Raw genomic sequence first — 13,805 nt, forward strand, 5'->3', positions numbered from 1 at the left:
GGTGGCCAAAGTATTGGAATTTCAGCTTCAACATCAGTCCTTCCAGTGAACATCCAGGACTGATCTCTTTTAGGATGGACTGGTTGGATCTCCTTGCAGTCCAACGGACTCTCAAGAGTCTTCTCCAACACCACAGTTCAAAAGCATCAATTCTTCTGCCCTCAGCTTTCTTTATAGTCCAACTCTCACATCCGTACATGACTACTGGAAAAACCATAGCCTTGACTAGACAGACCTTTGTTGACAAAGTAATGTCTCTGCTTTTTAATATACTGTCTAGGTTGGTCAAAACTTTCCTTCCAAGGAGTAAGTGTCTTTTAATTTCATGGCTGCAATCACCATCTGCAGTGATTTTGGAGCCCAGAAAAATAAAGTCAGCCACTGTTTCCACTGTTTCCCCATCTATTTGCCATGAAGTGATGGGACCGGATGCCATGATCTTAGTTTTCTGAATGTTGAGCTTTAAGCCAACTTTTTCACTCTCCTCTTTCACTTTCATCAAGAAGCTCTTTAGTTCTTCTTCACTTTCTGCCATAAGGGTGGTGTCATCTGCATATCTGAGATTATTGATATTTCTCCTGGCAATCTTGATTCCAGCTTGTGTAGTTGCGAATATTAATAGATATAATTTATATTAAGTGCTTAGGGTTGTAAGTAGTTTTCATAAATAATTACATAATGTCAAGCAGGTTCTTTGAGGAAGAGATGGTTAGATAGCATCACCGACTCAATGGACACGAGCTTGAGCAAACTCCAGAAGATAGTGGAGGGCAGGGAAGCCTGGCATGCTGCAATCCATGTTGTTGCAAAGAGCTGAATATGACTTAGCGACTGAACAACAACAAGGAGGTTCCATACACCAAATTTTATTTTCAGGTATTTGTTCCCCAGACCTTTGAACACCGTTGCCTTTAGAGGCAGGTGCTAAGAGAGTGCTGGGAAAAAGGAAGTGGCCAATACCACCAGCTTGTGAGGCTGTTCATTCTTCAGGAAGGGATTTATGTTAACTGGAGACCACTGGTGCATAAATAGTGGGGGCCCTGGGCACCAGGATCATATTTGCCAAGACAAGAATTAGACATAGGCTCTGGCACGTTCTGGGTGTTTTGAAGGGAAGAGAGTGGAAGATGTGAAATCAGCCCTCCTCCAGCCACCTGCCATGTGGGTGTGCCCCCAGGGCCCTCCTCACCCCCAGCATGACTTAATTTGTCTCTCTAGTGTATGTTTTTGGTTGCTATGTGTAAAAAACTTTCCTGATACAAACTGTATTTCAGCTCAAACCATCTGCAGAAATGCTGAGAGGGGTATCTCGGAGAAAAATAACTGAGATCAGTTATTATAGATTCATGAGCTTCCCTGGTGGTTTATATGGTAAAGAATCTGCCTGCAATGCAGGAGACCTGCGTTCTATCCCTGGGTTGGAAGAACCCCTGGAGAAGGGAATGGCAACCCACTCCAGTATTCTTGCCTGGGAAATCCAATGGACAGGGAGGCCTGGCAGGTTAGAGTCCATGGGGTCACAAAGAGTCAGACGTGACTGATGCAGTGAATTTCTCCAGAATGATATGGCAGGATGGGAGGACAAAGCTGGTGCAAACAGTGACATCTCACAGATTCAATGAGGCTGAACAAGGAAACTGGAATTAAAGTCTTGTTTATGGTATAGCAATTTCACCTGAAAGGTTGCTAGAAGTGTTTATCCCCTCAGAATCTTTACACAAACTAATTAAGAGTGTGAATGCATTGTTGAAGTCATTCAAGAAATCAAGGTTTTGTTGTTGTGACTTCTTTTAGTAGATTTATCCTGTAGGGTCTGATATACTTATATATATGAATATATCTCCATCCCTCCCCCAAATGATAGTGAGCGTGTAAATGTAACATGTAATTTATATTTCATAGCATATATCATATATGTACTTAAATGTTATAGACAGAAAAGATAGAGAGACATTAAATAAATGAGCCAGGAGTCTGTTCCCTTTCTTCCCCTCAACTCTGGGGATTCTGAGCAACACACTGAGTGTTCCCTTGGGGCTCTGTCTTTATAGATAGATAAAATAGCAGGACCACAAGTTCATTTGCATTCATTTGCATGTAATTTGCATACAGTGATCCAGAGTACATTGTGCCTCCTGATGTTTTCAGAGAGATTTCTTGCTTTTGCTTGTTCTCCCCTTAAGCTTTGTCAAGATAGTCTAAAGCATAAATGACGTCTGGGGAAAGGAGAACCAGAACAACAAAAGTAATGATACAAATGCCTCTCTTTTCGTAGTTCTTTTAGTTTCACATTTTCCAGAGACAGAAGTACATCTGGATAAAAATTCAGAAATGCTATGAAATGAATTGTTGAGAGGACAGCGCTCTGTTTCTTTTCTTCTTAATTGTAACAGAAGTTCACCCAGTCTGAATGGTTCAGTACAATGCCCCTTATCTCTGTATTTTTATGTTGTTTGTATAAAAAACATGGTTTTGCTATAAATGTGTGCTATGGCTTCATGGGAAAATTACACAAGTTTGTCTTCCATTGAGCTGACACTGGTAGTGGGACCCAGATTTAAATTAAGTTCATATCAAGTGAAATGGATGATCATATGGAAAGATGTTGTGCTTGTGTGTTTTTTTTTTTTTTTAATCTTTTTGCCTGTACCACATGGCATGTGGGATCTTAGTTTCCCTACCAGGGATTGAAGCTGTACCCCTTGGGAAATCCTGTGACCTGGTTTTGTACTAAGAACTGGGAAGAGAACTTGAATTTGCATGTATCATTTTCTTTTCTTTTCTTTCCTTTTGTTGACAGAGATGGGAAAATCTTGTAAAAACATAATGTGACACAAAATTTCACAACTTACTTTAAAAAGTTTATTTTGAGGAAATAAGATTTTTCTCTGTTCCTAAACTTGAACTAGTATTGCTTCAGCCTATGTGCATGCTAAGTCACTTCAGTAGTGTCTGACTCTTTGTGACCCCATGGACTATAGCCCGCCGGGCTCCTCTATCCATGGGAGTCTCAAGGCAAGAATACTGGAATATGTTGCTCTGCCCTCCTTTAGGAGATCTTCCCAACCCAGGGATCAAACCTGAGAGTCTTATGCCTCCTGCATTGGCTGGTGGGCAGATTCTTTACCACTGAGCTACCAGGGAAGCCCACTTCAGCCTAATGCATTTGAACCAAAGGGGAAATATAAGAAATGAAACATATTAGACAAGTAATACACTCTACAGCAGAAACTTTTAGCACTTTAAAAGAAAAATAAGCAAATCTGTTTCAGTATTTTAATAAGTGTATTTATTATAATAAATATCAAAATTTATAAAGTCATACTGTATATTTAGAAGTTTATTTTGTGACATCAGTACCTCTTGGCATTAGCATTGTGGGGTGTTGAATCAGACATGAACTTCACATCCCCCCCAAAAAAATGTACTAGGTGTGGTGCTATTGAAACAGCAGCTGCATTATTTAAATTCCCTACAGACTAATGTTGCAAATGTTTGAATTGAAGTAAATATTTTTACTGAACAAGTTTGTCCTATCTCAAGTAAGAACAAGTTGGCTTGGGGATTCCCTTGCAGCTCAGTGGTTAAGAGTCCATTCTTGCAATGCAGGGGCGCATGTTCAATCCCTGGTCAGGGAACTAAGATCCCACATGCCTTGTGGCATGACAAAAAAATAAAACAGATAAGCAACAAGGATTAAAACAAACAAAAAAAGAACAAGTTGAATAGGAAGGATGCAAAGGTCTTCAGATAGTCTTGAAAAAGCCTGCATTTGGAGTGGGTAAAGAGAAATTCATCCTATCATTCCTTGGTTCCATGTGATTGGGATGCAAAAATTCCATTCTGGAGATGACAGACAACATACTTAAAAAACACATGTGTGGGATTTCTCTGATGGTCCAGTGGTTAAGAATCTGCCTCGCAATGCAGGGGACACAGGTTCAGTTTCTGGTGGGCATCATATGCCTTGGGGCAACTAAGTCTGTGCACCACAGCCAGAGAGTCCGTGTCCTGCAATGAAAGATCCCGCATGACACAGTGAGGATACCCAATGCTGCAACTAAGTTCCGACTCAGCCAAATAAATAAATAAATATTACACATACACACTTTAAAAACTTTTTCTTTTGCCTTTTTTGGCACTCAAATGATCAAGACTGATGCAAGTGATAATTATGGGGGCTCGCTGCGCGTCTGGAAAGCGATTTGGGAAAACAGAGGCAGTTGTGCCACCCTGTTCTAATTTATTATCTGCTGAGCACCAAGTGAAGGGTGCACATCACAGTGTGTGAAATGTTTGCTGTCTTTGGCCTGAGTCAAGTTGAACAGCTGCTTTCTTCCTCATAAGCAACAGATATTTCCCAGGCCCCCGAATTTTGGGGGAGTTCCGAGTGATTGCAAGTGAGGGAGAGGGAAGAAAACTGTTTTACTAGTAGGAAGGAAAGTTTTGACTAGCAGCTTGGAAGCTTTTGAAGTCAACAGCTGGCTTTGAAGATGTTCTAGGATATACGAGAGAGGAGAGGGAAAGAAAGCAGTTTGAACAAAGCTCTATAAATAAGCATTTTACAGGTGTTTTTTTTTTCAGATGACCTTGATGAGTCCAAGAAAACAGTAGTTGATTGGGATAAGTCATACAGTTTATAAACTTGAAAGATGCTTCCTTTTAAGAAGCCAGCAATCAAGATGGGAGTACAACTCTTAGTGCCTCTGAATGAGAGGAGGAGAAGGGGAGAGAGAGATGAATTTCCATTAAGGTCAGCCAACCATCAGGCAAATGTGTGGCTATAACCACCCCCTCACAAGTTCACTCAGGTATTAGAAGATGCAGACTTTATATGTGGTCAAAGGTGGCAGGTATGTTTCATTTCGTTGGAGGGATGAAGGCAGAAGTTTCTTGATGAGGATGTCATTATGCTCGTGTGTGTGTGTTAAGTCACTTCAGTCTGACTCTCTGCAGCCCTATGTACTGTAGCCCACCAGACTTCTCTGTCCATGGGATGTACCAGGCAAGAATACTGGAGTGGGTTGCCATTTCCTTCCCCAGGGTATCTTCCCAACCCATGGATCAAACCCACGTCTCTTACATCTCCTGCATCAGCAGGCGGGTTCTTTACCGCTAGCACCCCCTGGGAAGCCCCAGAAACTCACTAGAGACGAAGGCAATTCTAAAGAGCCCAGGGTTGGCCAGGAGTGCCGGTGGCTATAGGGAGTGGCAGGATCAGGGCAGGAGCTCAGAAGGATGGGTTCTCAGGTAACATGTGGCAAGTCCAACACTCACTCAGAAGGATGCCACTGGATCTTTCCCAGTATGTACTGGGTGAGCGACCTAAGAATGCTTGAGGCTGGGACATGAGGGCTTGTGTCTTTGAGGTGTAAGCAAACATCCTGGGTCAACAGAAGTCAGACACTCTGATGTTAGAGGTGGCCCAGAGGTTCCCTTCATCCTTGGAACTGTCCAGATGCTTCTGTCTGGCCGAGGCAGCGGTGGACTTGGGTGGACCAGTCCCTTCCCTCACTGGGCACTTTGCAGTCATAGTCCTGGCTGTTGGTAGCTGGTCTCTGGAGTAGACGCTCCCATGGGAGCAGCTCTTCTGCCTGCACTCTTTCCTAAAAATTTCTTCCAGTACTTTCTCCTAGTGGTGGGAGAGGGGAAGCTGCTGCTAGAGGGGCTGCCTGTGCTCTCTGGATCCTCTGGCCCTCCTGGCAGGCAGACCTCAGCCCCTTTCTCCTCCAGGCTGGGGTTGGGCAGCAGAGATGAAGGGGCCTGAAAGCCAGGCCTGGTGAGGGTGGGGTTTATTTGTAGAATGGGTGATGAGGGTGGTACACGTCATTCTCAGGGGAGAGCAACCCGGTCCGATCTCTGTTTTGCAAGGTCCCTTTGGTGACTGGATCAAGGCCAATGAGGCCAAGTGGGGAAGGAGACAAGAAGACACAGTCAAGAGGTGATAGGTTTACATGTTGTGTCCCATTGGGCGTGTACTGTTGCGTTCAGACGAGTCAGGACAAACCTCAGGATCATAGTCTGATTTATGATGCCATTTGTCAGGAACCTCACCTCTACTGAAAGCAGTAAAGCAAGGACTTCAAGGCTGGCCTCCTCTGTGTGTTTCCTCGGTGGCTGGCAGTGGACTTCCATTTTGATCCCGTGTTATTTCCCTGTTGGTAATTTGATGATGAATGTTTTGAAGGGGGGCAGTAGACTCCGGCCACCACCCTGTGTCCAGCCAGCCTGTCATCTCAAATGTGAGGGAATGACCTGTCCATACACGTGCAAACATCTTAACTGTTTTTGCAGAGAGCTTTCCACCCCTATGCTGTACTGCAGACTTTGAGGCCATTACCTCAGATAGAGAACATTTTATTGGTAAGAAAGGAAGCATCTTTTCTAAAGAAAAAAAAGGAAAAACCATTTCTTTCAATTTCTATTTCCCCACTTGGTCAGTTCTGTGACTTGGTGAAAGCAGAAGTGGAATAGATGCGGTTGCTTGCTGTGACCTGGGCATCCTGACTGGAGCCTTGCGGTCTTTAGCAGAAAGGCTTTTGAAGAATTTTCAATTCCCAAACCCTGCCTGCGTCTAAGTAAGTGTGCTCTGCAATCTTAGACACGTGCCGCATGATAGGTGATGGAACTGGGCAGCGGGCCAGTGGTCTGTCCCAGGCAAAATGTGTGTGCGTCTTTTCGGTTGTCAAAGAGTTGTGTTTTCCTTGGTTGTCTTGGTACAGTCATCTCTTCATACCAAAGAAAGCACCCGTTGGGAGGGGAAAAGTGGCAGGAGATCCTTCTCAGAATGAATGATTCAATGACTAGAAGAAATGGCATAACCCACAAATGTACACAGCATCACTCTGTGTGTGTATATTAGGGAATCACTTCCCCTAAAGGAAGACTGTAGTCTGAAGTGTTACCTTGTAGTGAATACTATTAGTTAAGTAAATCAGGCCCCTAACTTATGTGTCAGAGCTCGGTGAGGGACCAGGCTCTGTTTCACGTTGCTTCGTTACTTCTCATGGGGAAATAGCCAGAGATTAGGAATTGGATGAATTGGAAGTGGCAGCAGAGATGAGTGTGAACTCGGGAGGGTTCAGACCCCAGAACTTCAAGGCCTTTCTCTCAGTGGAGCGACAGAGGTATTTCCTTATATAGTTAGGTGAATTTGTTCGTGTCCTCTTGCATCTGTGCTTGAATGACGTAGCAAACAAGAGTTCCCACTCTTCTGAGCATCTCATGGGAGGTGTGGTTGAGGTGTGTCTCAGATGTAGCATTCCCTGCTGGCTCCTGAATTCTCAGTTTCCCGCCAGAATTCCTCCTGGGAGGGATGTCCTGGCCGTCTGGATTCTCAAAAGCTTCCCTGGAGGTTCTGATTCATGTGCTTAGTCGCTCAGTTGTGTCTGACTCTTTGCGACTCCATGGACTGTAGCCCACTGGGCTCCTCCGTCTATGGGATTTCCCAGGCAATAGTACTGGAGTGGGTTACCATTTCTTTCTCTAGGGCATCTTCCTGACCCAGGGATCGAACCTGGGTCTCCTGCATTGCAGGCAGACTCTACCATCTGAGCCACCAGGGAAGCCTGCCAAATGGGCATTAGGGAGCCTTTGCACTGACAGAGTTTATTCCTGGGGGTTTCTTGGCCCTGTGAGGCAGGCAGGGGTGTGGGTTAAAACCATGACTTTGGCATCAGACAGTCCTGAGTTGGGGACCTGGCTTCTTTGCATGGTAGCCCTGGAACTCTTGGGCTCTTGCTCAGCTTTTTTGAGCTGCTGTTTGTTCATCTATACAGGGAGAAAAATGTCCGAGGGCTGTCCCAAGGGTTAGGAGATGTCGCGTGTAAAACAGCGTGGCACACAAGTGCACCACTTAAAAAGTACCAGCTGTTATTAGTATAAAGGCTGCCTAGAGGCAAATGAGAGGATGCAGGGCGTATGCAGGTGGACTGACTGCTTCTGTTCTCTCCCTGTTTCTTCTCCTGCTCTTCTCACCCTCAGGACGGCTCCCTGGGAAATATCGATGACCTGGCTCAGCAGTATGCAGATTACTACAATACCTGCTTCTCCGACGTGTGTGAGAGGATGGAGGAGCTGCGGAAACGGCGGGTTTCCCAGGACCTGGACGTGGTGAGTGGAACCCTGGGAATACATGCTTGCCCAGCCAGTCTACTCCTGCTCCAGCGTCCCCTCCCTTCCCCTCTGACGCTTGTGCGTGGATCATTTTGCTGCACTACTTTGAGATAAAAGAATTCAGATCCCCAAAGAATTAACCCAGTTCTGTGGATATCAGACAATTAAGTATCAGTAGGGGCAACAGTGATCAAATTTTTATGCTTATGATAATATCACATTTTAATATTTTTAACTCAAGAGGAAAATATATTTTTACACTAGACTGATACACTACATTTTACTGACTCTAAGCCAAAAGGAGGTCTAGGCTAGTTCTTTCCTTTCTTCCTTTGTTTGCTTCTTTTTGTTTTCAACAAGATAAAGTTTAAAGAAGCAAGAAACCATCCTAATTTCTCACCTAGTAATAACCCACATGGGTGTTTCAGCAAGTCTCTGTTGGGGGCATTTCTATATCAGCTATGAAATTCTTGCTTTTATACTTAACATTTTATTATAGTTCCGTGTTATTAAGACTTCTTTGTCATCAACATTTTTCATGGCTCTATTTCTTCTCTCAGGTGCATTGAAATACAATTGTCTGTTTTGCAAAGACCTTTGTGTGTATGGTTAGTGGAGAATTTGAAGATGCATGTGATAAACAGTAAATAAATAGCTTAGGTCCATATAATCTATGGGCTTCTCAGGTGGCGCTAGTGGTAAAGAACCTGCCTGCCAATGCAGACATAAGAGATGCAGGTTTGATTCCTGGGTCAGGAAGATTCCCTGGAGGAGGGCATGGCAACCCACTCCAGTATTCTCACCTGGAGAAACCCATAGACAGCGGAGCCTGGAGGGCTGTGGTCCACAGGGTTGCAAAGAGTCGGACATGACTAAAGTGATTTAGCACACATGCATGCCTTAAAACCTATAAATGTGCCAGTATTTCCATGCTCTTGTTGTTTAGTCGCCGTGTTGTGTCTGACTTTTTGTGACTCCGTGGACTGTAGCCCTCGAGGCTCCTCCATCCATGGGATTTCCCAGGCAGGAATGCTGGAGTGGATCTTCCTGACCCAGAGATCAAACCCATGGATTCTTTACCTGGGAAGCTCTTTGAGTAACAACATCTCTGCCTTTAAAAAAAAAAAAACAACATTGATTCTGTTGAATCTTTATTTATTTTGTGATTTTTCTATAATTATTTTATTACTGATTCCTTTTATAAAAAACCTATTATAAAAACCTATTGGATAAGGATGTTACAGAATACCTGTTGGATAAGGGATTCAACAAGTAGTTTAGGCACTGCAGCTGTTGTATTTCATAAGTACACGATCACTTCCTTTGTAGGTAAGATGCTGGTATTCTTATGCCCTTTCATTTCTTTCCTTAACTCAATCCACCTAAAGATTTCTTATAGCATAACTGTCAAATAGGAGAAGGCAATGGCACCCTACTCCAGTGCTCTTGCCTGGAAAATCCCATGGACGGCGGAGCCTGGTGGGCTGCAGTCCATGGGGTCGCTAAGAGTCGGACACGACTGAGTGACTTCACTTTCACTTTTCACTCTCATGCACTGGAGAAGGAAATGGCAACCCACTCCAGTGTTCTTGCCTGGAGAATCCCGGAGACAGGGGAGCCTGGTAGGCTGCCGTCTATGGGGTCGCACAGAGTCGGACATGACTGAAGCGACTTAGCAGCAACAGCAGCAGCAACTGTCAAATAATTATTGATCCTTTTTCCTCACTGATTTACTATTCTACATGGGTGGGAGTTGGTTTAATCGAGTCAACTGAGACTGAGAAGCATCAGTTGAGGGCAGAAAGCCATCATCCCGGGAGCCTGACACTGTGGCCCAAGCAGGCACCAGGGCATCATTGTCATTAAGGGCGTCTTTCCTATAACTTTGTTCCCTGGCATGTATCAGTGGGAGGGACGTGTTTCCTTTCTTCTAAGAAAGTATTCTCATGTGGGAAAAGACTTTTAAAATTCATTAGGCTAACCTGTTGGGACAAGGTTGATGCTTTTCCTTTTGGCAAGATTGCAGCCAAACAACAACCTAATTATCGCACCGAGTTCATAAATGTTGCAGTTTAGACCTTGAATAATAGTCTGAGGATACTCTGTGGCTTCCTAGGACACTTCACCAAGCAAGGAATTGATGGCTGTGAACTGGCAGATGATCCTTGATACAACACTCAACTGCTCTTCCCCAAATTCTAGCCGGTTAAGAGTTGGGGTTACCATAATTATCCCACAGTGTTCGGGAAGCTTGGAGAGCAGCTTCTTGGTAGGAAAGGAAGCCTGCCTGGAGATGGGATAAATAACTTCTTCCCATTTAGACACATGGGCCTCATTTGGTGTGCTCTGTTCCAGAGCTTCAGAAGACAGTATGGGAGGAAATACCACAGGAGCTAAATTAGTTCTCATCAGAGTTGCAGGAATGTGATGGTGGGTAACATTGATGGGAGCCAATTCCAGCCAGGCTGGAAACTCTTCATCCTTTCAACTGTAGTTAGTGAGAAAAGTAAGATCCAAGTCATTGTATTCAGGATCCCTTTCTATGAGATTACAGACAAGTGCTGAAGACCAAGTTAGATGCCACATGGTTCTCATTATTCAGGAATCCATAAGCTGGAGACTTAAAAAGCATTTAAAAAAATAAAAAAAAACTTTTGGCTTCTCTGCATGGCATGCCAAATATTAGTTCCTTGACCAGGAATCGAACCCAAACCCCTTGCATTGGTAGCAAGGAGTCTTAACCACTGGACCACCAAGGAAATCCCTAGAGGTGTTTTAAGGTCATCATTCAGGCCATGCTTGCAACTCTGGTGACTTGGGGAAAGCTTCCTCTTACAGTGATTAGCTCATCACAGATTGAGCCCTGATGGAGAGCGATTTTCTTGAAAAGCTATAACTTTCAGTCCATAATGCTACTCTTTATTGCATCAGATTTTACCTGTATTTCTAGACTTCGAATTTTGCCTTCAGACAAGTAGGCAAACTTCTTTCCTGCTCTGTCGTTGGGGCAGCTTTGGTCTGAGGACCTGCAGTGTAAATCCTTCTTTTCTGGGCTAGTAAGCAGCTCTATCAAAAGCAGAAGTGAAATGACTTGGAGAAGAAATAATCCAACGACAACACTAAGAGAAAATAGTAACACATTAGGATTCTAAAGCATTTTATATGGGAAAAAAGTAACATCAAGCTTGTGGTATCCTCTGTAGAAAAAGTCCTTAGAGACAGCCTTGAGGATGGAGAGTTTGGTGATGGTTTAAATAGGTCTTTCGGGTTTGTTTCATTTCAATCCTCTGGATGAATTTGGGGGATTGAGAAAATGTTCTATAGATGAAACATATTTAGATATTTATGTTTGGCTTTAAAAAGTCCAAAAAATGCAGTGTCCTTAAGAGCTAATTACATACCAACTGAAGAACGAACAAGCCCAAAAGTCACCGTACCCATAGAGATGCTTGACTTAACCCTGAAAAATAAAAGGTTTTGATAATTATGTTAGTAATTAACTTTCTGGACTGGATATCAAACTACTTCTCCAGGACCTGATCACCTGGTCCCTAACTGGAGTAAAGCACTTACTTGATAAAGTGTTTTGAGGGGCCAGTTAGTTTAGATGGAGGAAACAGAGAGAGGACAGATGGGTGAAAATTCAACAGCATAAGCAGAGATTGTGATTCAAATGTATAACTATCGTGAGAGTTTTTATTTAGCACCAAATGGGCCCTAAAGGGACTGTGTATTTGGACTGCAGCCTTTGCCTCTGCTGGGGATCAGGACATTAGCACTCGTGAACAGCAGGGAAGTTGCCCGTATTTTCATACATTGGGCACATCCCTGAGCACCATGTGTGTTTTTGGCTGTGAGAAGCTGCATTTGGAAATGACAGCAGCTTCCCAGGTCCATAATGGGCTCATCTCTAGTGATGCTAATCTGACATCTGTCAAAGTGACAGTGGCCAGGAGAGAGACACTCTCAAGGTAGCCTCTTATTACTGGCCACGTCAGCTTCCTTGGCATCTTTGAAGTTGAGTCTGCTTGGATATTGGCAGAAACAAGTTTGTGTGGTGGTCGGTGTAGCACAGCCCTGATGGAAAAGTCACCATTGTAAAGTGGGACCCTGTTCATGATGCTGGATCTCCATGCAGATTGTTAACACATCTGTGTGGACACCAGGACCCATGAGCCCAGGCAAGATGCACCCAGGTCTTTAAGGATCTGGAATATAAATACAAATATTGCACATTATCACAGAGGATATCAGAATAGGATATCAGAATCATTGCGATTGGGTAGGGATAATTCTGGGGCATAATTATTGTTCCTTGCAATTTTCATAATTTAATATTTCAAGGTATAATTCTGGACTAAGGGGCAGTAAAAGTGGTATCTGTCATGACTAGAGATGATTCTTGGGGCTTCTTCAGATTCTACCATTCCCACTCCAAGCCCAAGTGGGAGTCCTAGCCTCTGTGGTTGTCACAGTGGCAAAAGAGGATGAGAAACATGATGGCAAGATGGGGGACTCAGGGTTTAAATTCTGGCCGTTGTGCTTAGCTGGCAAGTTGTGTAACCTATCTAAGTTTCAGTTTCCCCTTCTATAAAATGGGATAAAAATACCTCGTAAAGTCGTTACCAGGATTAAATGGGGAAATTGCTATAAAATACTTGGTCCATCATCATAAGAGACCTGTAATTGCCTATTTGTTTTCCTTCCCTTTTATTCCTGGTTCAAAAACAACTGTAGTGATGCTGGAGTGTCTGTGATTTGTACTTCATTAATATTTAATCATATGAGTGCAGAGATTTCTTTTAGCTTTTATTTTGGGATATTTCAAACATATATAAACAGCATAGTATAACAAACTTCCTGTGCCCTTCAGCAGTTACCAGCATCCTGACTTCTCCCTTCATCTTTACTCTTACACCTGCTTAATTATTATTTTTTGAAAGTTTCTTGTTTGTGAAGTACAATTTACACATTGAAATTCAGGCATCTGAGCTATCCAATTTTGCCAAGAGGATAGTCACATCACCCACATCCTAGCATGGCATAGAACACAGCCATCACCCTGCAAAGTTCCCTTATGTCCCTTCTCAGTAAATCCTGGTTTGAGGACAGGGATGTTTGTCAGTCTGTTTTGGTCCTTTCTGTATGCCAGCATGTTTGGTCCTTTCTGTATACAGTGCATGGCACATAATAGGTACTCAGTGAATATCTGTTGAATTTATTTGTATATGTCATTATTTAAGACTATTAAATGAGCATCAGGCATGTGTCTGAGACTTTGTCATTCCAGAAATATGAAGATGTATTCCCCATCCAAAAAGATGTTACAACTTAGTGGGGGTTTTAGACAAGTAAACAGACTATTTTTTTTGGCTGTACTTTTTTGGTTTGTGAGATCTTGGTTTCCCATTTAGGGACTGAACCTTGGCCCATGGCTGTGAAAGCGCCAAGTTCTCATCATTGGACCACCAGGAATTCCTTAAGCAGACTATTAAGTGCAGGAGTACACAGGAGAGACCCTGACCCAGTTTAGGAAAATCAAAGAAGGCTTCCTAGAGGAGGTGATGCCTGAGCCCAACTGTAAAGAAACATGAAAGATTAATTTGGTTGGAGAAGGAGGTGTAGACAGTGCAGAGTAATTTAAGGCCGAGATCACAGAGAAAAAGTAAAAAATGTGAGCGAAAATGTGG

The 13,805-nt window shown here is 43.4% G+C and overlaps 1 protein-coding gene across 2 annotated transcripts in view; it reads left to right on the forward strand.

The window, feature by feature from the left end:
* SASH1 (SAM and SH3 domain containing 1) overlaps positions 1-13,805 on the forward strand; it is a 188,996-nt gene that overhangs the window by 33,355 nt on the left and 141,836 nt on the right. For both annotated transcript variants that reach the window (XM_081529916.1, XM_081529917.1), the window contains exon 2: positions 7,984-8,112. In XM_081529916.1, coding sequence (XP_081386042.1) covers positions 7,984-8,112 — 129 coding nt within the window. The remainder of the gene's footprint in view (positions 1-7,983; positions 8,113-13,805) is intronic.

The sequence above is a fragment of the Giraffa tippelskirchi genome, chromosome 9, assembly GCF_054371585.1.
Source record: "Giraffa tippelskirchi isolate mGirTip1 chromosome 9, T2T-mGirTip1v1.2.pri, whole genome shotgun sequence".
NCBI lineage: Eukaryota > Metazoa > Chordata > Mammalia > Artiodactyla > Giraffidae > Giraffa > Giraffa tippelskirchi.